The sequence below is a fragment of the Mytilus edulis genome, chromosome 6, assembly GCF_963676685.1.
Source record: "Mytilus edulis chromosome 6, xbMytEdul2.2, whole genome shotgun sequence".
Lineage (NCBI taxonomy): Eukaryota > Metazoa > Mollusca > Bivalvia > Mytilida > Mytilidae > Mytilus > Mytilus edulis.
This window is the reverse complement of record NC_092349.1, coordinates 26,039,007-26,063,111: the sequence shown is the minus strand read 5'-3', so window position 1 is coordinate 26,063,111 and position 24,105 is coordinate 26,039,007. Positions and strand designations below refer to the sequence as shown.

General features: G+C 30.7%; 1 protein-coding gene across 47 annotated transcripts in view; it reads right to left on the bottom strand.

Annotated features, from left to right (window-relative positions):
* Window positions 1-133: 133 nt before the first annotated feature.
* LOC139527410 (RIMS-binding protein 2-like) overlaps window positions 134-24,105 on the bottom strand; it is a 131,155-nt gene continuing 107,183 nt past the window's right edge. For 10 of the 47 annotated variants that reach the window (XM_071322825.1, XM_071322841.1, XM_071322826.1 and 7 more), the window contains 11 exons: window positions 22,739-22,900; window positions 21,087-21,374; window positions 20,367-20,554; window positions 19,705-19,794; window positions 17,307-17,477; window positions 15,215-15,377; window positions 14,043-14,692; window positions 12,668-12,839; window positions 11,945-12,111; window positions 11,332-11,553; window positions 134-3,304 (listed from right to left, as the gene is read on the bottom strand). In XM_071322825.1, coding sequence (XP_071178926.1) covers window positions 3,128-3,304; window positions 11,332-11,553; window positions 11,945-12,111; window positions 12,668-12,839; window positions 14,043-14,692; window positions 15,215-15,377; window positions 17,307-17,477; window positions 19,705-19,794; window positions 20,367-20,554; window positions 21,087-21,374; window positions 22,739-22,900 — 2,450 coding nt within the window. In that variant the 3' untranslated portion in view covers window positions 134-3,127. Of the gene's footprint in view, window positions 3,305-9,076; window positions 9,115-11,331; window positions 11,554-11,944; window positions 12,112-12,667; window positions 12,840-14,042; window positions 14,693-15,214; window positions 15,378-17,306; window positions 17,478-19,704; window positions 19,795-20,366; window positions 20,555-21,086; window positions 21,375-22,738; window positions 22,901-24,105 lie in introns of all 47 variants that reach the window. The other 37 variants (XM_071322837.1, XM_071322853.1, XM_071322838.1 and 34 more) reach the window with 26 other exon arrangements.

Sequence of the window (24,105 nt, the reverse complement as noted above, 5' to 3'; positions counted from 1 at the left end):
TTATTCCCTTTACAACACAACGTAATTAAAACGTTTAGCTGACTTTACAGATTTATCTCCCTGTAGTGTTAGGTACCACCTTAAACATCGATCTGGTAAAATATGGGCTAATAAAGAAAACACAACAAATAAACATATCAAAATAATTTATGATATTTGAATGGATGTTAAATATCACAATATATAACAGAATACTGTTATAGAGGCTTATACACAACACATAAGGCGCTCACACATGTACACACATAACTTTCATACACTTTTATGGCAAGTCATTTACAACCTATAATAATACATTAATAAATGCCTTTTTCATCACAGTCTTTGCGGTATACCTTCTACCTTCGGCAAATTAAACCTACTGGCAAAAAAATAAAAATTTGTTTGGCAAAAGCAGAAACATGATATGTAAGTTTATTAGTCAGTATAAAACAAAAAAAATAATGTTTGAATTTTTTTAGAAAAAAAAACATACATCTAATTATAACTGTCCAGCCCTTAAAACTCAAAACTAATTAACTTCATAATATTCAAAATTGTGCAAATCAATATATATTAAATAAACTCATCATAGATACCAGGATTGAAATTTTGTATTTGCGCAAGACACATGTTTCGTCTACAAAAGACTCATCAGTGCACTTAAATCAAATTTTTTTTAAAAAGCCAAAAAAAAAAAATTCATTGTTATTTAGACAAAAATTTGGATTTTTTTTCAACTGAATATAATTTTTCTAGACGTTAATCACAGAATTTTCCACTTGAAATAACTTTACTTTTCACCACCTTAAATTAATGTACAATTTTGGCATATACATTTATTTACAATACTGTACCAGGAGATATTTTTGCCGAAGGATATACCTAACAAAATGTTAATCTAGTTGTCAACCTAATGTAGTGTTGTCAACTGGATATAATCATATAAAAATCTAATCATATGATATGATCTACCGATATAACATATACATGTATGTATCAATAGAACAAATATTACCGAAAATGTCTCGAAATCTCTGACACATTGAAGTTTTTTTGAAGGAATAAAACTATAATATCAAGCTGTGTTGTATTCCCAATACTATAAAGGTATAATTTTACTGTATTGTGTCTAGTAAATCAAATTGAATTTGATCGACTGTACTTTAGTAGAATCACCAAATATTCATTACTTTTAATAAAACTGATTTTTGTTAAGACACACAGCATTTTTAAAGGTTTAAATAATTAAGTTGATTAGAACATAGCTTTCCATAATTAACATAATCAATGAGAGGAAAATGTGACAAAAACTGAGGATTTTAATAGATTATTACAAAAAATATTCCTACAAATGCAGCTTGGTCTTAGACTTACTAAGGGCAGTAACTCCCAATGTTTTTTTAATAGAACAAATTCATGTATCTTGAAGAAGGGAGCTAAAATCTTGAAGAAGGGAGCTAAAATAAAATGAGTCTTCAAACAAGAGAGATAACTCTTGAATCATATTTACTGAACTAGCAAAATATTGTTTATTTGTCAGGAAATTTCTAGTCCTTTCCTAATCAATCTATAAAATGCCATTATTTTTGTCAAAGACAACTTTATGCAGTTTGTTTACTAAAGTGGGAATTCTCAGATAAGAAAACCAAAAAAAAAATCAGAAAATCAAAATAACTTTAACTTTTTATACCATTCAATTTATTTTGATTTTCTAGTTTTCTCTCTCATTTCCCAAATCAGACAGTAAACATGAAAGAAGAGAAAGAAATATGCATAATCATAATTTATAAAACCTAAACAAATAAATACCGGTAATTTTCACCTGAAAAAAAAGTAGACTTGGAATGCTAGCAGTGTAAAAATAGTATTTAGAAAATACTAAGATACTAAGACTAATATCAGACTTTTCAATGGAATAAATAAACATATACACAAATGTACAACTAACTTAGCACCATAACAAAATACATCAAGGCATTATCAAATCTTTTTTGACCTTTACTTTATTTTTGGGGATGCAGCACGATGGCCAATATTATTTTATATTGAAGTAGATTGATGTCACAGCATCTTATTTTCAGAGCCTTAATATATATTTTCTAATTTAAATGTTTCTTGGTTAAAAAATTGATCTCCAATTCTTATCATATAAAAAAGGTATTTATTTTAAAAATTTCAGATTTAGCTACTTTTCTTAAAATGGGCCAGAAACAGTCAAACAGGGTGTAGCCTAAATATTTTATATTTAACACTAATGGCCCCAGTGGTTATTTGTTTTCCATCAGAACAGGATCTAGGATACCAATTATCTATAGGCTTATTTGTTTATCAAAGACTAGACCATAAATCTTTTTCCATTTTATTCTAAATAAGTTGGTGAAAAAATCTTTACTATTGGAATGAGGAATGTAACTGATAATTTTTAAATAAATACATTATATATCACAACCAGACAGTTCACAACACAGTCATGTAAACATAATTTTGATTATCTATTTTTGTTAACAAAATACTAAAAAAAATCATTTGTTGTCAAACTTTATAATTTATAACATATAAAAATAACATGATTTTCTTTCCATCAGTTTTTAAAAATATCTAATAAATTTAAGAGTTTACTAAATATTATATATGAATTTCGAAGATAGTGATTTTAAAGTTTTAGCAATTTAAAAATAATGGCTGTCAGCAAGTAGATATATAAACTTATAGCCTTTATAAATAACCTTAACTTTTACATATGTTAAATTTACAGTCAATATTTTCCAATGAAAGCTCTGTAGTAAATCCAAAAATCAACCCAGTGTAATATAAAAAAAATATATGATAAATGTATATTTCTCGTCTCTTGAACACTGATAACATTTATGGCATCAGAGGCTCATTCCGACAAGAAAAGTCTTTTCAGTGATGCTGAGACCTTTTTCCATTTTTAGCCAGGGGTCATTTAAATCATTCATGGCATTCTTTTAACTGTAAAAATAAGCTTTTAAAACTTTGATTCAGGTCTGCACCCTTCAAAATAATTAAAAAATGAAAACCACTTAATACTGAAATATTAACTTTAGAATTTGCATTTGTTTTCCTAATACAATTACACTGGGCTGAAGATAAATTGAAATTGATCTATACATTTTTGTGTATGTTATCTTGTTAACTTTTTGAAAATATTTTTTCCTTTTGATAAGAAGCTGCTTCCTTTGCGTTTCTGCTTGACTTCATCTGGTGTAGTAGACCGGGAATCAGTTTTCTGATTAGAGTTATCTACCCTATCCTGTGGTAGAGACTCCACTGGGGCATGTGATCCCACCCTCTGTGTCTGCTGAAATAAAATAACAATAAAACATAAATTAAAAAGATTTATTTGTGTATCTTAAAACAAATATTGTGTACGATTATGAGAGACTTATACTATTCAATTTGAAAAATAATGAATAAAATTAAAAGGAAATTTCATTCTATCAGAAAATATAAAAATGTTGAAAAAAATTAATTAGAATTTTAACAGTACTTGTAACTCTTATTGCAATCCAAATTTCAAGAATTTTTAAGGACATTATACACTTGTTTTCACAGATGTAAGCAAAAGACAAAGATATATAGAAAAACATTAGCATTGATGGAAATACATTCAATTTGGGACAAGCCTTATGATTTACATGAGCTACACAACAGATGCCACATGTACAGCAAGATCTGCTTATCCTTCAAGAGCTACTGATATCACACTAGAACAGATGCCACACGTACAGCAAGATCTGCTTATCCTTCAAGAGCTACCGATATCACACAAGAACAGATGCCACATGTACAGCAAGATCTGCTTATCCTTCAAGAGCTACTGATATCACACAAGAACAGATGCCACATGTACAGCAAGATCTTTTTATCCTTCAAGAGCTACAGATATCACACAAGAACAGATGCCACATGTACAGCAAGATCGGCTTATCCTTCAAGAGCTACCGATATCACACAAGAACAGATGCCACATGTACAGCAAGATCTGCTTATCCTTCAAGAGCTACTGATATCACACAAGAACAGATGCCACATGTACAACAAGATCTGCTTATCCTTCAAGAGCTACTGATATCACACAAGAACAGATGCCACATGTACAGCAAGATCTGCTTATCCTTCAAGAGCTACTGATATCACACAAGAACAGATGCCACACGTACAGCAAGATCTGCTTATCCTTCAAGAGCTACCGATATCACACAAGAACAGATGCCACATGTACAGCAAGATCTGCTTATCCTTCAAGAGCTACTGATATCACACAAGAACAGATGCCACATGTACAGCAAGATCTGCTTATCCTTCAAGAGCTACTGATATCACACAAGAACAGATGCCACATGTACAGCAAGATCTGCTTATCCTTCAAGAGCTACTGATATCACACAAGAACAGATGCCACATGTACAGCAAGATCTGCTTATCCTTCAAGAGCTACTGATATCACACTAGAACAGATGCCACATGTACAGCAAGATCTGCTTATCCTTCAAGAGCAACTGATATCACACAAGAACAGATGCCACATGTACAGCAAGATCTGCTTATCCTTCAAGAGCTACTGATATCACACAAGAACAGATGCCACATGTACAGCAAGATCTGCTTATCCTTCAAGAGCTACTGATATCACACAAGAACAGATGCCACATGTACAGCAAGATCTGCTTATCCTTCAAGAGCTACTGATATCACACAAGAACAGATGCCACATGTACAGCAAGATCTGCTTATCCTTTTAGAGCTACTGATATCACACTAGAACAGATGCCACATGTACAGCAAGATCTGCTTATCCTTCAAGAGCTACCGATATCACACAAGAACAGATGCCACATGTACAGCAAGATCTGCTTATCCTTTTAGAGCTACTGATATCACACTAGAACAGATGCCACATGTACAGCAAGATCTGCTTATCCTTCAAGAGCTACCGATATCACACAAGAACAGATGCCACATGTACAGCAAGATCTGCTTATCCTTCAAGAGCTACTGATATCACACAAGAACAGATGCCACATGTACAGCAAGATCTGCTTATCCTTCAAGAGCTACTGATATCACACTAGAACAGATGCCACATGTACAGCAAGATCTGCTTATCCTTCAAGAGCTACTGATATCACACAAGAACAGATGCCACATGTACAGCAAGATCTGCTTATCCTTCAAGAGCTACTGATATCACACAAGAACAGATGCCACATGTACAGCAAGATCTGCTTATCCTTCAAGAGCTACTGATATCACACAAGAACAGATGCCACATGTACAGCAAGATCTGCTTATCCTTCAAGAGCTACTGATATCACACAAGAACAGATGCCACATGTACAGCAAGATCTGCTTATCCTTTTAGAGCTACTGATATCACACTAGAACAGATGCCACATGTACAGCAAGATCTGCTTATCCTTCAAGAGCTACTGATATCACACAAGAACAGATGCCACAAGTACAGCAAGATCTGCTTATCCTTCAAGAGCTACTGATATCACACAAGAACAGATGCCACACGTACAGCAAGATCTGCTTATCCTTCAAGAGCTACTGATATCACACAAGAACAGATGCCACACGTACAGCAAGATCTGCTTATCCTTCAAGAGCTACTGATATCACACAAGAACAGATGCCACATGTACAGCAAGATCTGCTTATCCTCCAAGAGCTACTGATATCACATTAAGTTTTAGTAGGGTTCTGCTGTTCAGTTAAAAGTTTTCTATCTTGTATTTTGTATACTGGTTGTTTTTCATTTTTTGCCATGGCGTTGTCAATTCGTTTTCTACTCGTGAGTTTGATCCCTTCAGTATCTTTTGCCTCTCTTCACCAAAATTTATTGAAAGGTGTAGAAAAATGAGTTGATCGTAACTGATCAAGGCTGCAGTTGAGTTTGAAGTTACAGAAGGGAATTAACTCTAGTTATAAAAGATACTACCAAAACTTCAAGAAATTCCAGATTTCTTTCTGCTTTTTTATTCTCTTAACAAGGTTCAAAATGTGTTTTTTTATTATATTCTTTATATTTTGCAAAAAAAGGAATTCCCAGGCCTGATCCAATTAACAAAAAAAAAATGTGCTACAAAGCAGTTAGGTATACAATTGTAATTATTAAGTGCACAAAAAGTTTTAATTTAAATATAAACAAATTTTCCTCTTTCTAAATTAAGAATCAAACACTTAATTAATCACACACACACACTTCCCCCACAGAAAGCATTGCAACAATTTTCATTAAAAATGTGTAATGTCTAAAAAATTTGAAAAAATGCTACTTCAAAGAATGTAAATAAAACACCAACCAACTAGCCATTCTAACAAAATTCACACATTTTCAACAAATATCTCACCTTTTTCACTAAAGAAGAAAAACCATAACAAAAATTAAGACTCTATTTTTTGCCTAATTCACACAATTTCTTGGTGAAATTCTAAATCACAAATACTAAACTGGAAAAATTCTACAATAGTAAATAGGTGTTTATTTCCATTTGTCAGTGGTCATATTGGTATGCTGTTTTCTCTTGTTTTAGTGTTATTGTCACATTTCTTGGTCGGTGTGAGAAAAATATTTCTCCTCACTTGTGAAAAATCTTTTCTCAGCAAATGATTGGTCATTTATGTGATCTCAGGGCCTTTTATAGTTTTAAAAAACATATTCTATTTTATAGCTGACTGTGCAGTATGTGCTTTGTTCATTGTTGAAGGTCGTACGGTGACCTATAGTTAATAATTTCTGTGTCATTTGGTATCTGTTTTCTGTTTGGCATGTTCTGTTCTCATGGGCAATCATACCACATCTTCTTTTTAAAAAAAAAAAAAAAATATGGTTAATTTCAAAAGCTTAGCCTACAGAATAAAAGTTCTAACCAAAACCAAAAAACTCAAATTTCTAAAAATACCTCCTCTTTTCTTATCATTTCATTTCCTCATCACTAAGTGAGCGATGTCCTTTTAAAAGTGATTGGAATGAGTTTCTGAGCATTTGTATGAGTGTTTTAGATCTAAAAGTAGGGTTGAAAATTTGTTTAATTTCATCTGTATTCATGCTACTGTTGTCGTCAGAGTTTTCTACGGTTGTCCAACTAAAATTGAAGAAGGGGAAGTTCAATAAAATTTAGTTCCTTAATTACTAAGCAAGTTGCAGATTAAAATAGATGATTATCTCCCTTATTCTGCTTTAAAGTGGGGATAGTACTATCTACTCTGGGCAATTAAGTTAAGGACAGATAACTGTGTTGACAAAATATATTCAGTTTGAATGCTACTAACATCCCTATCCAGTGAGGTGGGGGTGGGGTGGGGTAAAGAGCATATGTCAACCTTCAATCCCCCCACCCCAAAACATAAAAAAATAATAATAATTACACAATTTCATGGTGTGTTTTTAATATTCTTTTACTTGTGACTATTTTTTTTTATACATCCCCACCAACTGTTTCATGACCATTTTAATATCATAGTAATAATCATACCAAAGCCAATTCTAAGTCTGTGTCAAATGTTTTCAGTTTTCAGCACTTGTGTTTATCAGATAGGGAGAAGATTTGTACTTCCAAACTGACAAATACCAATTAAGTCTGTGTGTTATCTTTTACTGTCTTTTAAAATGGCAGAAAAATCAGAAAGGGAACAAAGTGTATCTTGTGTCACTAGTGTAAAATAAGAGGAGTGTCAGGTGACTCGTGTATATGAAGAGTGCCATGTGCTACAAGAACTCTAACTCAATCTTCGGTAGAGCTTACTATACCACTTCTCAAATACTCCTTACTTAACTCTTTATAGTCTGTTACAGTAAACTCGGTTTTAAAATAGCATTAGAAGTTCACTATCTGATTAAAGATTCACATTTATACATTTTACTCTTGGTCAATTATTCTTACAGTAAGATTAAATACATATTCAGTTGTTTGACACCTATTCTTTTCATTTATCTTAAATTACAATTTTTCAATCATATTGTGGACATGAATACAACAAGTAGCTCATATCCTCCTTGTCTGTCAGCAGATAATGAACTAACAATGGTATTTTTAAACTCGGTGCATTTAGCTTATGACTGTAGAATGTATTCATTTTACAACATGTTTTCTACATAATTAGTTTCAGCACTTGTTCAATTATCACTGGTAGTATATAGCTAACATGTATACAGTTTAATTATCATTGGTAGTAATATAGCTAACATGTATACAATTTCCCTTCTGCCATTTTGAAGCACTGCTTGGAAACGCCAATCATTTAGTGCAAAAGTGTGCAAAGTTCATGCAATCTCTTTTAATGCTCATGCAATTGTTGTTTTTGCTGAAATGCTTATTGCTTTGAAAGTATTTAAAATTTTTAATTGAGAAAAAGACTCGCCAATATTTGTTTCATAGTGAGTTATAGTAAATTTAATATTTTTCTACAATTTACAAATATTGTTTGAAGATGCAATTTAAGGTGGTACCTAACACTACAGGGAGATAACTCTGTAAAATCAGCTAGACGTTTTAATTACGTTATGTTGTTAAGGGAATATTAAGCTTCTCAATGATCAAAATAAGTGTTTGTCAAACTGCTATATAACCAGTGTAATTTTTCTGATAAAACGGTTGGTTCAAATTTTTTGAAATTTTTATATTTTTGTAAAAGTGTCAATTAAAGTAAATACTTTGTCAAAATTTTAAGAAAATTAAACGAGCCAAATTAATTTTAGTTAAAGTGTTGGGTACCACCTTAACACATGATTTTTTACATCCAAATAGTGGAAATGGTTTTTGAATAAAACCAACATTACTAAAACATAATTTGGTTAATATATAAAGATACTAGTTAAATAAAATTGTTGTCTATGTGACATCTAGGTATAATTTAAAAGTCATATTTGTTATCAAAAATTTTAAAAGATGTACATACAATTTTTGTCATCAACAAACATTTCAGCAGTTCTAAAACTGTAAACCATTTCCAAAACTATCTAACATTAAATTATAGGCAGCATTGACATAGCTAAAGCACGCAAACATGTTCAGTTTTGGAAATGGTTAAAAGTGTGCAATTATTTTTACTGAGCAACCGTTACCTAGGGGACGGCTGTTGTCATGGTGATATCACAGGGGTCTGGAAAAACAAACAATAAATATACCATGTTGTTTCTAATAATCTGAATCAAATTACTTAAATATATTTTCCATTTCTCATCACTATCACAATTGAATTTAATGAAAATTTTCAATGCATAGCAAATAACTGAAAATTATTTAGACCATCTTCATTAAATATTTACACTGTATCATTCTTTATAATAAAATTTGAAATGTACAAAATATATTTTCCTTATCATGATCAAAATTCGACAATCGGTTGATCTATGACCAAAAAGAATTATTTTATTGCCTTCTTACTGAAATATCTGCCTTACTATAATGCATTTATCAGAAAAAGAAGAAGAAAAAAACCCAACTCAAAACAACAACTTTGACATGTATGAGGTTGTTCTTATTTTGGCCATAGATGTATCTTGAATATTAATTTTTTTTATTGTATCTGTTCAGAAATACGAAATATACAAAAATAAACAATTTTAAAAAGTGAGTGAGCTAGTGCATTTATATCTAAAATTTAGACACACCTTTTGTGCAAATAATTGAATCATATATAGATATGTGTTCTGTGATTTGTGATATAAATAACAATTGAAACCCAAATTAAAAATTTTTGAAAACATGAAAATAAAGAATAAATAATTTATTCGGCAAGCTTTAATGATTCAAAATGGCGAAAAAAGCACTAAATAATTATCCAATCATTGAATTAAAATAAACAGAGGTACAGACCAGAAAACATAATGCCCATAAATGGGGCGTAAAAATATTAGCTTTGAAATGGTACTAAAAATTAAACATGTTTAGAAAAGCTGGCATTTTTGAGTACTATGTATATTGTTTGAAAAAAAAATTATTTTTGAAAATAAGTTCAATTTGTACAAGAAAATATGCTCAAAGATGTAAGTGATGAGAAGTGAAATTTGATTCTATAGTATTTCATTTGTTTGGTAGAAATAAAATTGTAATCTAAAACTCTAACACGGTATATTCTTTTAAATAATTAGAAACATTACAGAAAAAAACAATATAACTGATAAAAATAACAATCCAGGTTCATTGGTAAATGTTTTAACCCTTTGATAATGTATACTGAGTCTTATCTCCAAACACCTTTTACTCAACAAATTAGCAAAGATTTTTCATTGACAAAGAATTAGGAAAGTTTGTAGAAGCCTTTTAACTAAGTAAGATTTTTCATTGACAAAGGATTATGAAGGTTTGCAGAAACCTTTTAACTAAAAACTATATGGTCTTAAGATATTATCTTGAACATTAGCAGATCCCCCTTTTGTGGGAAAAATTTGGTTGATCCTATAGAGAATCACTGAAACAAACATGACTGGAGCGGCCCTTCTTAGAACAGTAATTGCCTCCGCCTTCCCCCTTATGAAAATTTCTGAATACACCACTTTTACAAATATTAAAAGTTGTAGAATGAAAATTCATTCTGTAAAAGTAGCCTCAGTATACACTATCAAGTTGGTTTCATGCTGAAAGTGTTCAAACAAAGTGTGAGATTAATTTTACACATATACAAGTATAACTTAAAATATAAGAAGAAAACCAATCATTGAAGTAAGGATCACACATTACAGCATGCCATGTTCAGAGAAAACCACATTTTACTGTAGGCCACTTTAAATAAAATTTGCAAACCCTTTTTTTTTTTTTTTTTAAATTAAAAAAAAATATCGAAGTCATAATTATTAAAATTTAGACTAAAAAACAATTACTTTGCTATAAAATTTATGTATCAATTATACTGTCTGATAAATATGAAAGTCAACAGTTGAATGCAAAATTAAATATTCACAAGTTTATAATTATTGTTATACAATAAAACGTTAAAAATAACATTACCTTTTGAAATAATAATTAAAAACAACATCAAAACATTTATAGAAAACATCAATCGAAATTCAAGTAAATTATTCATTCAAAAAAGTTCAAATTACAAAAAATTAGAGAATAAATTGTCCTTAATCTGGATTAAATATTCATAAGGTTACCAATCAATTAAAATCAAACTATCAGAAAATGAATAAAATATTTTCACCAGGATCAAAGAGTAGAAAGAAAGGGTTTGCAAGGAGATTTAGATTAATAACAAGTTTTGTTGGCAAACAGAAGGTGCTAAAGTGCAACGTTGCAACCAAAAACAGTGAAATCAAAACAAATCAACAATAATTTGACAACACTAAACATGCATGGGGAATGTAGGATCTCTTACTGTATCTGACTGGCGAGACAGAGTTGCGAGACTTTCTCCTGACCTGGCTGGTGAAACAACGCTAGCACTCTCCATGGCTTCATCATCTGTCAGCAACGCCTCCTGGAGGAAGTTAGAAGGAACGAGACCTCGTTTTCCATTATGTTCTCCCATGAAGAAGCCGTCGTCATCCATTTCACCATAAACCATAATTATGTCCCCTACTTTAAATGAAAGTTCTACCTGAAATAGAAATATTTAAATAATGTACATTTTAAAAGATATGTGTAGTTATCAATGAAATACAATACGGTTATCTCCTAAAGAGCATATCGGACGCACTAAATTTACAAATTGTTTATTGCATTTTCTAGCTGTTTCTACGACTGATATACAAATTCAGAAATTATTGCGTGCATTTGTTACTGTGATTTGGCATTTTAGACTAAAATGCAATTTTAAATTTCTGTGATTGAGAAAAAACCTGTTTAATTCATATATAAAAAAAATCAAAAATGCAAAATTTAATTATTGCGATTAAAACCCTGTCGCAATGATTGAAATTATAAAAATATCGCAATAATTTCTGAATTTACAGTATTTCTAAGTCTTGTTATGGAATTAATCTAATTACCTCAGCATCGACATTGGGTGAGAGTTCCTGTGGGTCGTAATCATATAAAGCTACCATACGCCTCAGGTTCTCAGAATCATAGACAGGTAACATACTACTGGGACTAGTGGAGGATAGTTCATCAGAACTTTTTACTGGCTTTATAAAATGATCGTTACCATGATTACCTGGAAAATAAACATTTGAGTGATTTATAATTTTATTGATGTTCAGTGGCAAATATTTCATGCATATTCAGGATGAGGAAGTGTTTGAAAATGTCACTGAAACTGTTCAGGTTTACAACAGAGATGTAACATTGGTAAAATAAGAATGTCTTTTGTTATTTTTAGCCAATATTTATGCATCTTTTATAGATAATCTTGATCATCTCAACAAGATTAAATTTCTTGCTTGAGCTAGCTGGTATGGCGAAAGTGAGAAAAGCAATAGAGTTGAGATGACCAATGATAATCTGTCATTTGCTATTTAACCTATGATGTTATTGTTTATTTCATTCACAACGGAACTTGCACCCTTAGTTTTTAGAAATGATCAGTGGGTCAGATCAAAGATAAATTCGGTAAAAATGTGATAAACATTATCTATTGAATATACATCCTTGGCGAAAATGTTTTTATTTTGAATTTTTCCAGCCTAAATCCTCAAGCCTTATTATGCATGCCTCACCTATTAATTAAGCAATTATGATAAATGTAGTTCCTCGACTCTCTGAGGCCTTACCTATTAATTGAGCATTAATGTTAAATGTAGTTCCTTGACTCTCTTTGAGTAGCTGGTCAGCTAACTCGTCGTCATCAACCTGAACTTCAGAAACCATATTACAGGGCACGTAACCTGCTCGTCCATTAGATTCCCCACGATAAAACCCGTCAGCATCTTTATCACCAAATATCTGAAACAGAAATAAAATAGTTACTTCAAACAGAACTTTTATAAACCAAGAGGTTAGAACACAAATCCCTTTTTTACCAAGTCCCAAACAATGAACCATCTGAAAAAAAGGGCCATCACCATGGTAACTTAATTAAAAGTTCTTCATTTTATTATCAATTATAAAGTACACAATTAGACATTAATTACTATTATGGGCCATAATTTCAATGTAAGTTATATAATTTCAAAATGGAAATTTTTAGGAATAGGATATAGGGGTACACTTTCTCCTATCATGGTGATGAGAAATCACATCTTCTGACTTCAAAGGGAGGTTTTCCTTATTGTATGAACAGAAGAATGTATAATTAGTGGTATAGCAGTCTTCATGCTTAAACACAAGTCCTACAGTATTGGCTTGTAAAATTGCTTACAAACTTGTAAAATTCTTCTCTACAAGCCAACAGAATCCAACTAAAATTTTAAAAAATTTGGCTTCAGCCATGTGGACTAAAAAAAAAAAATTTTGTGAAGGCTGGTATAGTGATTTATTTGTTTTTGTAGAATAAATGAATATTTTACACTAAATAAACTAAGTTACATTTCTGTATTCTGAGTGAGAAAACTAACTGGCTTACAAAATATTCTAAATAATCCTATAGAATTTAAGCCATTTGCATATAAGCTAATATTCAAACTAATCTTAAAAAAGTTGTGTAAATATATATGTCAAGTGTATAAAGTGTATGTTTAAAATTCTAAAACTATATAGCACTATTATAAAATGATGTACACATGATATGTAATATTTCTTAATTCATTTTCTGAGGATTAAATTTTGATTTTACCTGAAAATAAAAAAATACAGTTAGTTATGTTGCAAAGCAAGTTAAATGCCATTGAAATAGAGATCTTTATGGTCACACTTACACACAAAATATATCATCTTCAAAATATTATTTATTCTGTTTGTGCCTTTGCCGTTTGGGTTGCTGTCTCAATGATGTTTATATTCTACATCTCATTTTATTTATTTCTTTTTTAACAAACATTTACCCTGTACTGTTCGACAAACACAATAATAAATGCACTAAAAAATTTCTGAATTTGCTGTAACTGAATTCCTTGAACTAATTAACTCAATTAACAAACATCCAAGGGTCTTAAATATCTTGAAAATATATGTTTTAAAAAATATGATTCAAATTTTTCCGTTTTTTACCTTAATTATCTGCCCTTCCTTAAATGGAAGTTCCTCATCTAATGCATCAGTATTCGGTGACATTGATTCTGGATCGTAATCAAATAATGCCACAAATAATCGTATCCTATTATCATCTATCGGTGGATTTATTTCTCCACTGATAGAATCCACATCACTCCTATCGTCACACCCGTTTAAATCCAGTGGTGGAATATCGTCCCGTTTTACTGTCCGTACTGGACTATTTTCCCGTATCACTTTATTAGCGTTTGCGTCATGGCCACTTTGTGTCCCATTTGTAGGTTGTTTTCTAGGCGTATTTGAAATTGAACGTGGTGAGTTATTTTTACTCGTTATCGTCCGACTGCTATCAAAACTACTGTCTAAACTTTGATAACCATTTGTCTGTGAGTGATCACTTGGGGGTATATTTTTATCCACACTTTTTCTGATATTTTCGTCACTAAATTTAGTATCGATATTTGAAGTACTTTCACTATCCACATGATCAATATCACTTCTATCTCTAGGAGAATGTTTTGTAGCTTTGGGAGATTCATGTTGTTTTTTAGTAGGACTTTTACCCTTTGAACTATTATCAAGGTCTGTTTCATCCTCTGACACATCTAATGAATTTCCTCTCTCTGAACTACTGTCTCTTGTAATTTCTGAAAATGGAAAATTCTTTATTTATAAATGAAATTTGCTACTGAAATCAAAATTTTATAATTTTTTCTTAAATGTATCTTTTTCAGAACATCAACAATCAATGTGATTAAAAAAAGATTTTTTTTGTGAAAATAATGGCTGGAAAATACAACTATACAGTTAAAAATGCAGAAACAATTCATCTATTGAAAGATTTTCATACAATTGATCAATAATACATCATTGTAAAAGGAGCCTTTATTTTACAGAACTGAATTATTGAAATAGCAGTTGTCAGTACAGAACTGAGGCAAATTTAAGGTAAAGTTCCATGTATCTTGTTGTCATACATGAACATTTTTGAATTTAACAGCTGACAGAATTGGACAAGCTTCTATGCTATTTGGTCTCTGGTTGAAAGTTGTCTAGTTGATGACCACATCTACTTGTTTTTATAAGAAAACTATTTAATTGATAACTGTTTTTTTTTTATTGTACAATGATAAAGGCATACACCCCATTCAAATCTTATTTGTTATTACCTATAGCTGGGATTTTCATTTTTGGTGAGGCCCGAGACCTATCTTTGGTGGCTAGATCTACTTTAATTGTAGGTGGTGTTGATGATGAAGGCTGTGAAGACTTATGGATAGCCCTCGGTGTGGACGTGGATCTTGGTGTTGAGCTATCGTCTTCATTAAGATCCTGTAAATAAAGAAACCATTTTTTCATGAATAAAATAAATTGCATTCATTCAATAAACCAAATACCTTTATAAAATCTTAATAATAAGAAATTACTATTTAGAAATTTTTGCACTGATTTTTTTATTGCAAAAATTGGTCCCAGGATAGATTTTGCAAAAATTAAAAACTTACATTTTTAAATTTTAATAGCATTCATTTGCAGCAATTTCAAACAAATGCAATAAAAATATTGCATTTAGGTCCAATCACCAACAATGGCAATAACAAATACATGCAATAATTTCTGAATTTGAAATATTCTTAACCAACAACATTGAAATAAACCACAAAGAATAGAATTTTAAAGGTTTGTTTCAACTTCCCCTATAACAAGCTTGCTAAAGCTGGACAGCAAAGCAGGAAATGCCACAATAGACATGATTGAAAAAATATCTCGCTACATACCGGTATATACTTTGTTCAAACTACTGCACATGTCAAATAGTCTTTTTAGTATTACCTTTTTGCATTGAGTTTGCTAAGGTGAATATTCCTAGAAAATTTTAGTATTCTAGATGTAACACATCAAATATTTCAACCTTCAAAATATTGTTAAATTTTTTAATATTGTATTACTGGTTCACTGTGAATGGTAGTACATGTATTGCCTTTTGCACTGATTTTTCTAAAATGAATATTCTTATAAAATTTTAGCATTGTAGATGTAACCCATCATATATCACAATCTTCAAAATATTGTTAATTATTATTAATTTATATTTTAATATTGTTTCCTTATAATTGGTACTGATGTCATCTAATTATCTTTCCGTTTTCCCACAGAAAAAGAAGGGAAAATAAGGAGAAAAAAATAAAAAAAAAATAAATGAAAAACAAAGTATCTAATTATTCTTTTGTAGTCTAAGTAAGCCTTCATCTACAACCCAAACTTAATAACTTTTTATAAAAAAGGCTTTTTTACAAGTTGATATTTATACTACACTTTAAATACATATACAATGTTTACGTTCACAACAGAAATGACTGGGTACATTTATAATGGCTGTTTATTCAATAGTATACATAGTTTCCTGATAATAAAGTCCATAAATATATACTGGTATAAGTTATTCTTAATATTACAAAAGTCAAGTAACTATGCAGTTATACACAGTCTACTGATATATGAGTTTATATGACCTCTCTTTTCAATTTAATGTGCAAATTTAATGATATACAGGTAGTTTTTTTTTAAATGATTTTTGTCTTTTTTTCAGGTGATATGAAATATGTTTATTCTCTGAGGAAAAATGCAACTTTTTCACCTTTTTTCACAGTTTTGGGGGATGAACAGGGGTGCACACTATATATAACTGCGTACTATACACGGCCAAATGTGGTAGTTGTTTCATATTTATGTTATCAATTTTTGCAAGTTACAAGCCTCCTTGTGAGTGCATGTGGGGTTTTTTTAAATCTGATTTTGTATTACTTTTATTGAATAGTGTATTTCAACACTGTTTTAAATTCAAATTGTGAATATTTGCAATATTTTTTTCTTTTGCAGAAAATTGTGCTGTGCACTTAACATCTACCTAAAACGGTGGAAATTTAAAGTGAATTCACAAACAAACGTGTGGTGAGAAAGTATTAATATCATTGATACCATACAAATATACAGTTTAATTACAAAAAACTATACAGTTAACTCATAACTAACCATACAGTTTAATCATAACTAACTATACAGTTTAATCATAACTAACTATACAGTTGAATCATAAGTAACTATACAGTTTTACATTTGACAAACTTTGTATAAAATTGTAAAGACTGAGGAAAAAAATCCAGACAGAAGAGAAATATTAATTAAGAAACATAACCCTAAACCAGTACCAAGAACAGCATTATAATGGTGATGAAATTGAAATGAAGTTAGTTGTCTGACCTGCACTGGTGTGTCATGATTTGGAAAGACCAATGAGGAGCTTTGATCATCCTGTATTGAGCTCCCATTGGCTAATTCCTCGTTTGAATCCTCTTCCACTTCAGGAATGTCAGAAAGCTCGGAGTTGCTGGATGATTCTATAAAGTCAGCTTCATAAACATTGGAAGGACTCTGTCAAATAGATGGTCATGTGACAGGATGACAACAATGAAACAATGACAACAATGCATGATGGGAAAACTGAAGCAGTTGCTATGGTTACCTGATAATTTATTTCCATTATGATTTATATAAAAGCACATGTTTTTATCGTTACTGTTTTATCAGAATAAAAACGTAATTGAAGATTACAGAAAGAGAATGAAAACAATTTTAGTTTTTATCTAATGGATATTAATTAACTAGTAGAATATACATCATTTATATCAATGTTTTAAATTACATCTAGAAATATTACTTTCGATAATGAACTTTTTTATTAAAGGCATTATACACAAGCTACCCTGTAAAAAGTTTATGTATGGCATGCAGTCAGAGATATAATGCTGTTACCAGAAAATAATCCACATCAAATTCTAATGACTAATTTATTTTTGTTCTTGATCCCTTAAGATTTGACCATCCTAAGGTATGTTAAATGTATCACCTGTTAGACAATTAAAAGGATAATAAAATTGAAAATGGAAATGGGGAATGTGTCAAAGAGACAACAACCCGACCAAATAAAAAACAACAGCAGAGGGTCACCAACAGGTCTTCAATGTAGCGAGAAATTCCCGCACCCAGAGGCGTCCTTCAGCTGGCCCCTAAACAAATATATACTAGTCCAGTGATAATGAACGCCATACTAATTTCCAAATTGTACACAAGAAACTAAAATTAAAATAATACAAGACTAACAAAGGCCAGAGGCTCCTGACTTGGGACAGGCGCAAAAATGAAACTGTTTCATCAAAATATAAGTTATTTACAACCTTGTATCTAAATACCATTTTATTTATTTTAGATTTTTATATACCCTTTCATCCTGTCCCTTGTAGTTTACTAAGTCCAACTTCTATACCCTGGGGAAACTCATAAATATTCTGAATTTCAAATTATTTATAGAAACTTTTATAAGTCTGTGTTCTTCAACTCTTTACTTGAAAAGCAAACAATTTTCTACAGCCTTCAAGAAGTTGTTCTTCAATATAGAATTCTCTATAAGCTTGATTTAGACCTCAGATGGAAGTTGGTGTTTTTGAAGAAAGAAATATAATAATTATGTTTCAGTTATACTGTAAAAATATGGAGATGTGGTATGATTGACAACGAGACAACTCTCCACCAGAGTTCAAATGGAGTAAGATATTATAGGCAACTGTATGACCTTCAACAATGAGTAACCCAAAATCATCTGATAATTGCCACTGTCAAGTAAATAGGTATGGAATTTCCTGGTAACTAGCTTATATCTACTGACTTTCTATACACTGTTACCCTTTTAAACCAGTATATAATTTTTCTACAGGAAAATGCAGAGATATTCATATAGATATCATGCACACATGCTCAATTAAAATTATTAAGTGTGTAAACAATTAGTATTTTATTTTCATAACTGCTTTCAAATTTCTGTTAAAAATGTACATATTATGATTGAGTTTGTAAAATAAATGTGCTATGTTTAAAATTCCACTGGTGAATTTGTTAAATAAACAAAACAATTTCAAATGTGTGTTTTATTTTATACAAGGAACCAACATGCCACATTGAAAAAGACAAGACCTTAGAAGAATACAAGCTCCTCTGTGACAAAGATCAGATAACCATAGTAACCAAGTGCTTAGATGACTAACAATTGTAAAAGCAAGGCATAGGTATAAAATAGTAATAAGCAAATTGCCCAGTTATTAAGCAGCTAGAATTATGTTTTTTTTGGTTTTAATTCTTATAATGCCCCTTAAAAATATCCATATAATTTTTTCATAATTCCTTTCTTTTATTCAGCTGCTTAATTTCACACCATTAAATATATAAGCATGAACAGTAACCATAGATACATATATAGCATGCACATTCCTCATCTTGAAAAATAATAAATTCAGCCAACTTTGCTATTTTTCATTTTAAACCATTTTGCAGAGTTGACAGAATAAATTTCATTCTTAAAGATATGAAGATACATTTAAATATTCAATGGAAAATTGGAAAACTTTTTTGGGTCAAGATTTGTTTTCATCATGACTTCTTCAATAATTTAAAATTTCAATAATTTAAACTTCCCCCCAACAGTTCCATTACCCAGTTGTGCACTTTCCAACTTTCCCTGTTATAATTTATAATATAAATAAGCTGCTATGGTGCTACAATAATTGTACTACTGAAGCTTGTACTATTTATTATAATGTTTTGTTACCATAGCAACTTCACTTTCTGTAACTACCTCTACTGCTTTTTGAATTTCCTGGTCTATACTGGGTTGTCTTTCCTTGGAGGCAGAAGGCGTCTGAAAGTATATATAATATTCATATATAATATCTTCACAGAATTTTGAAATCTCAAAAATATTTTGAATTTAGCTATTTTCTAGGTTCTTTTGGTCATGACGATCCTCACAAATTTAAGTACTTATACATCCTTGGTCTTTCAAATGATGACATTTAACCGCCAGCCGACAATGTGAGGGCTTTATAGCCAGTCAAGGTCTTTATAAACTCCCAAAAGAAATAAAACCGACTGTGCAAGACCCTAATGTGTAATCAAGGCTGTTAAAACACCTCTTAATTGAAGTGATTTGAAATTTCTTTGTGAAGATAAATCCAGAAAGCGATGCAAATTGAGTGTAATTTATTTATAATATGAGGCTTGCTATGTTTTCTGTCTACTGAGTGGCAAGAATAAAATACAATTTAATCCATGACATTGCACATAATATAATTTAAATATTGTACAGATATTGTTTTTGTCAAGCAAATTTGAAATCCTACCTTATCTAGCTAAAAAGTGGTCAAAATTGATAATAAGATAAACAAGCTTAATTACATCCTATCACAGACCCTGGGATTACTCATTACTTACTTTTTTCGACTTGTCTTTTGATACCAGTTCTTTTGCAGCACTATCTGTTATTTCACTGATCAGGGAATGTGGAAGTTTGACAACCTCTGAGTCAGTGGACTCCTGATTATCTGTGTTAACAGTCCGCACCACTAAATTACGTGGAATAAATCCTCGAAAATCACTAGCATTCAGTATCATATGATCATCTGAAAATAGAGGATAAATCATTTAACATTTTATACAATGTTTTATTTCTTATATTGCTATGCTAAAATACATGAAAATATGATCTTGCAGATGTCAAATACCTGTTATATATAAGTCCGACATAATATTTTATTGTTGAAGACACTTTACATTTAACTTTATAAGACCTGTCAAATTTGACTTATCCTTCTTCATGTAATGTCATTTTAACTCTAGTTGAAAGTTGTCTCATTGTCAATCATTCTTAATCTCCTTATCTTTATATAACAGGTTTTTATCCTTGTTCTTCTGATACCAACACTGAATTTAGATACTTGACTGTTAATTTTCGTAGGTTTTGCTTTTAAAGCCATAGTTTGTAAAGGGACACAACCTACTGTCTGTCGGACTAGTCTATTCTTAAAGTAGGGTAATTTACCTAACCTAACAATGACTTCACGGTTCAGCTAACAAGCAAGCTAACCAAAGATATTACCTGTGGCTTCACACTCAATGGAATCTGCTGTATTTCTATCTCTAACTATGACTTACTTGTTGCTCCTTTGGCTTCTTTGGTACGTTGACCATCAGCGTAAACAACATAACCTTTGACCAGAGCACCATTTGAAAATCCTGAGGGTTCTAACGTTACTGGGAGCCAGGTCAAGAGTAATGACCCTTCTTGAGGACCAGCCTCAACTTGAACATTAATCGGAGGTTCAGGCATTCCTCCTTTTAGAGTTCTAAATTCTACAAATGCAGACTGGTGACCTTTTGTCTTTTCTCCCAATGGGTTTCTAGCTGTTATAGTAACTGTGTGTTCAGTACCAGCTTCCAAACCTAAATTAGAAGATATATGTGTAAGATGTCATCAATATTTCTGAGAAATATCATTGAAAATGGATAGGGATAAATGGAATGAATAAATATGAACTTTTTAGTTGAAGAAAGAGATGTAGAAATGCTATGACTTCTACAGCAGATCTAAGCTAATTAAATGGTTATAAACCATTCCTCTAGTAATAAAAGCATACACAATTGAGCTTTTATTAGATACAAAAATTAATAAAAAAAAATGCATTATCATTAGATTTATAAGGGGAGATAATTGATTATTTCTCGATATATTTCTTTTTTCAACAAGATGAGTTGTTGACTGCATCCGTTTCTTTTAATTTTATGAAAGTATTCTGAAATAGTTTTATTATGATAACTAATTTCATAATTCTATATTTGACCTTTAATAGTCACTAAGCAATGCATATGATTATTTCCCTGACACAGCAAAGCATATAAAACCAAGTGATCACAAATTTGGATAAAGCATGTGTAAAATTTATGCATGAGTATAAAAATTGTCTTTTGTGTATACTATCTGAAACCAAAAAAATCTTTAACATCAACTGCTATGCATTTTATTTATCTAGTAATAAATTTGTACATCAGCTGACTTTCTAATTATTTGTTAACAGGTAATTTACATACTACTTATATAATTTCTACAGGTAATTAGCATTATGCTATAAGGCAGTATGTATACATATTTTGTTAAGAATTTCTTCACACTAGAATGTTGAAAAAATGTAGAAGCAAAGATAAACATGAATGATGAATGTTTATTGAATTTGGAATAAAAAAAAACATAAAAAGAACATTTCAAATGTCTGATGCTTAAAGACATAAAATTTTAAATGTCTGATTTGTTTTGCTGTGAATATTTCATTTTTTTGTCTATGTTGTAAGATTAACATAGTTGCAGCTTTAATTACATGCAAGGTGCAAAATTCTTAACAATTTAAGTCTGCATTTTTAAAGTAAAATCAGACTATGTTTCTCATTGTTGAATCTTTTGGTCTGTACCTGTTAAATTGTAATCACAGATTGACCCTTCCATGACCCCTACCTGTTAAATTGTAATCACAGACTGACCCTTCCATGACCCCTACCTGTTAAATTGTAATCACAGATTGACCCTTCCATGACCCCTACCTGTTAAATTGTAATCACAGATTGACCCTTCCATGACCCCTACCTGTTAAATTGTAATCACAGATTGACCCTTCCATGACCCCTACCTGTTAAATTGTAATCACAGACTACCCCTTCCATGACCCCTACCTGTTAAATTGTAATCACAGATTGACCCTTCCATGACCCCTACCTGTTAAATTGTAATCACAGATTGACCCTTCCATGACCCCTACCTGTTAAATTGTAACTGCAGATTGACCCTTTCACGACCCTCACTTCATTTCCATTCAATGATATGCAGTGCTGAAAGTTACTGTTGCCAGGCAACCAGGTCAATGTAGCAGAGTTAGGAGTGATGTTGCTAGCGATCAGCTGACTAGGTGCAGGAACAGCATCTGTTATCATGGAAACAGTTTATATATATGATTGGTTATTTGAAACTGAGGCTAATGAATATGCATATGTATAATTCACAATTTCAACAAGCTTTTTCTTTGCAGCTGAAGTGATGAAATCCAACTCTTTAAATTCATCTTGCCTCATATTTTAAAAAGTAATATTTTTAAATTGCATCAGCATTTGGCAGATACTAATGAAAAAAAGTTTTAATCCAACATGCAAACACATTTCTTTACCATACCTTTTTTAAAATTTTAAAAAGATTAATTTACTGTTTGAAAACAAAATTTTAAATTAAGTAACATATATTATATGCACATTTGAAAAAAAAAATTCCCAAAGATTTCTTAATCCATTTACTTGCAACTCTTTTAGACAATCTAAACCCTAAAGAACTAAAAATGTTAATGTCGTGCCACAAAATGAAAAATTTTAAAACGTGATCAAATGCATAGAAATTGTGAACTATTTATGATTATGATAAAGACTACATGTATTTTCAAAATTAAGTATATATATAAATATATAACAGAAGAAAAACATTTAAACATGGCAGACACACAACTGTAAAAGTGCTACAGTGAAATCTATATTATTTTTTATTATTCAATACACTATTCATACATAAATATATGTAAGCTTTAGTAATATAGGGTTATTGCATGAATATTGGGGAATATTGTCCCGAGTAGAATTTTATATTGCACGAGCTTGCGAGTGCAATATATGTTCTACGAGGGACAATATTCCCCAATATTCATGCAATAACCCTTTTATTGTATAGCAATATAATATTTACAAGTAAAAACTGGTTTAAACTAAGATTTGATCGTTGATGACGTCATAAATTTTGAAGATTTATTGCACTAGTGCAATATTAGAATTTATTGCACGCTAACTTTTGGTTACTTTCTGTGGGAAATATTATATTGCTATACAATAATAAGGTATATTAGAGTACTGCATACACAAAGAAAAGCCTTCAATTAATATAAACACTAAAAACTACTTTTCATATACAGAGGGGTTGGATTACTATGAATAAAATGAAATTTTGGGTTTACATCAATGTAACCCATATACACAAATATAACATCTATATTCATTAGAAAAACTTTGAAATATTTTTTTTTGAAGCAATTTAAAAATGGAAATTTTTCGAAATAGTTTCTTTAAGAAATATTTTCTGCATATAAATAGT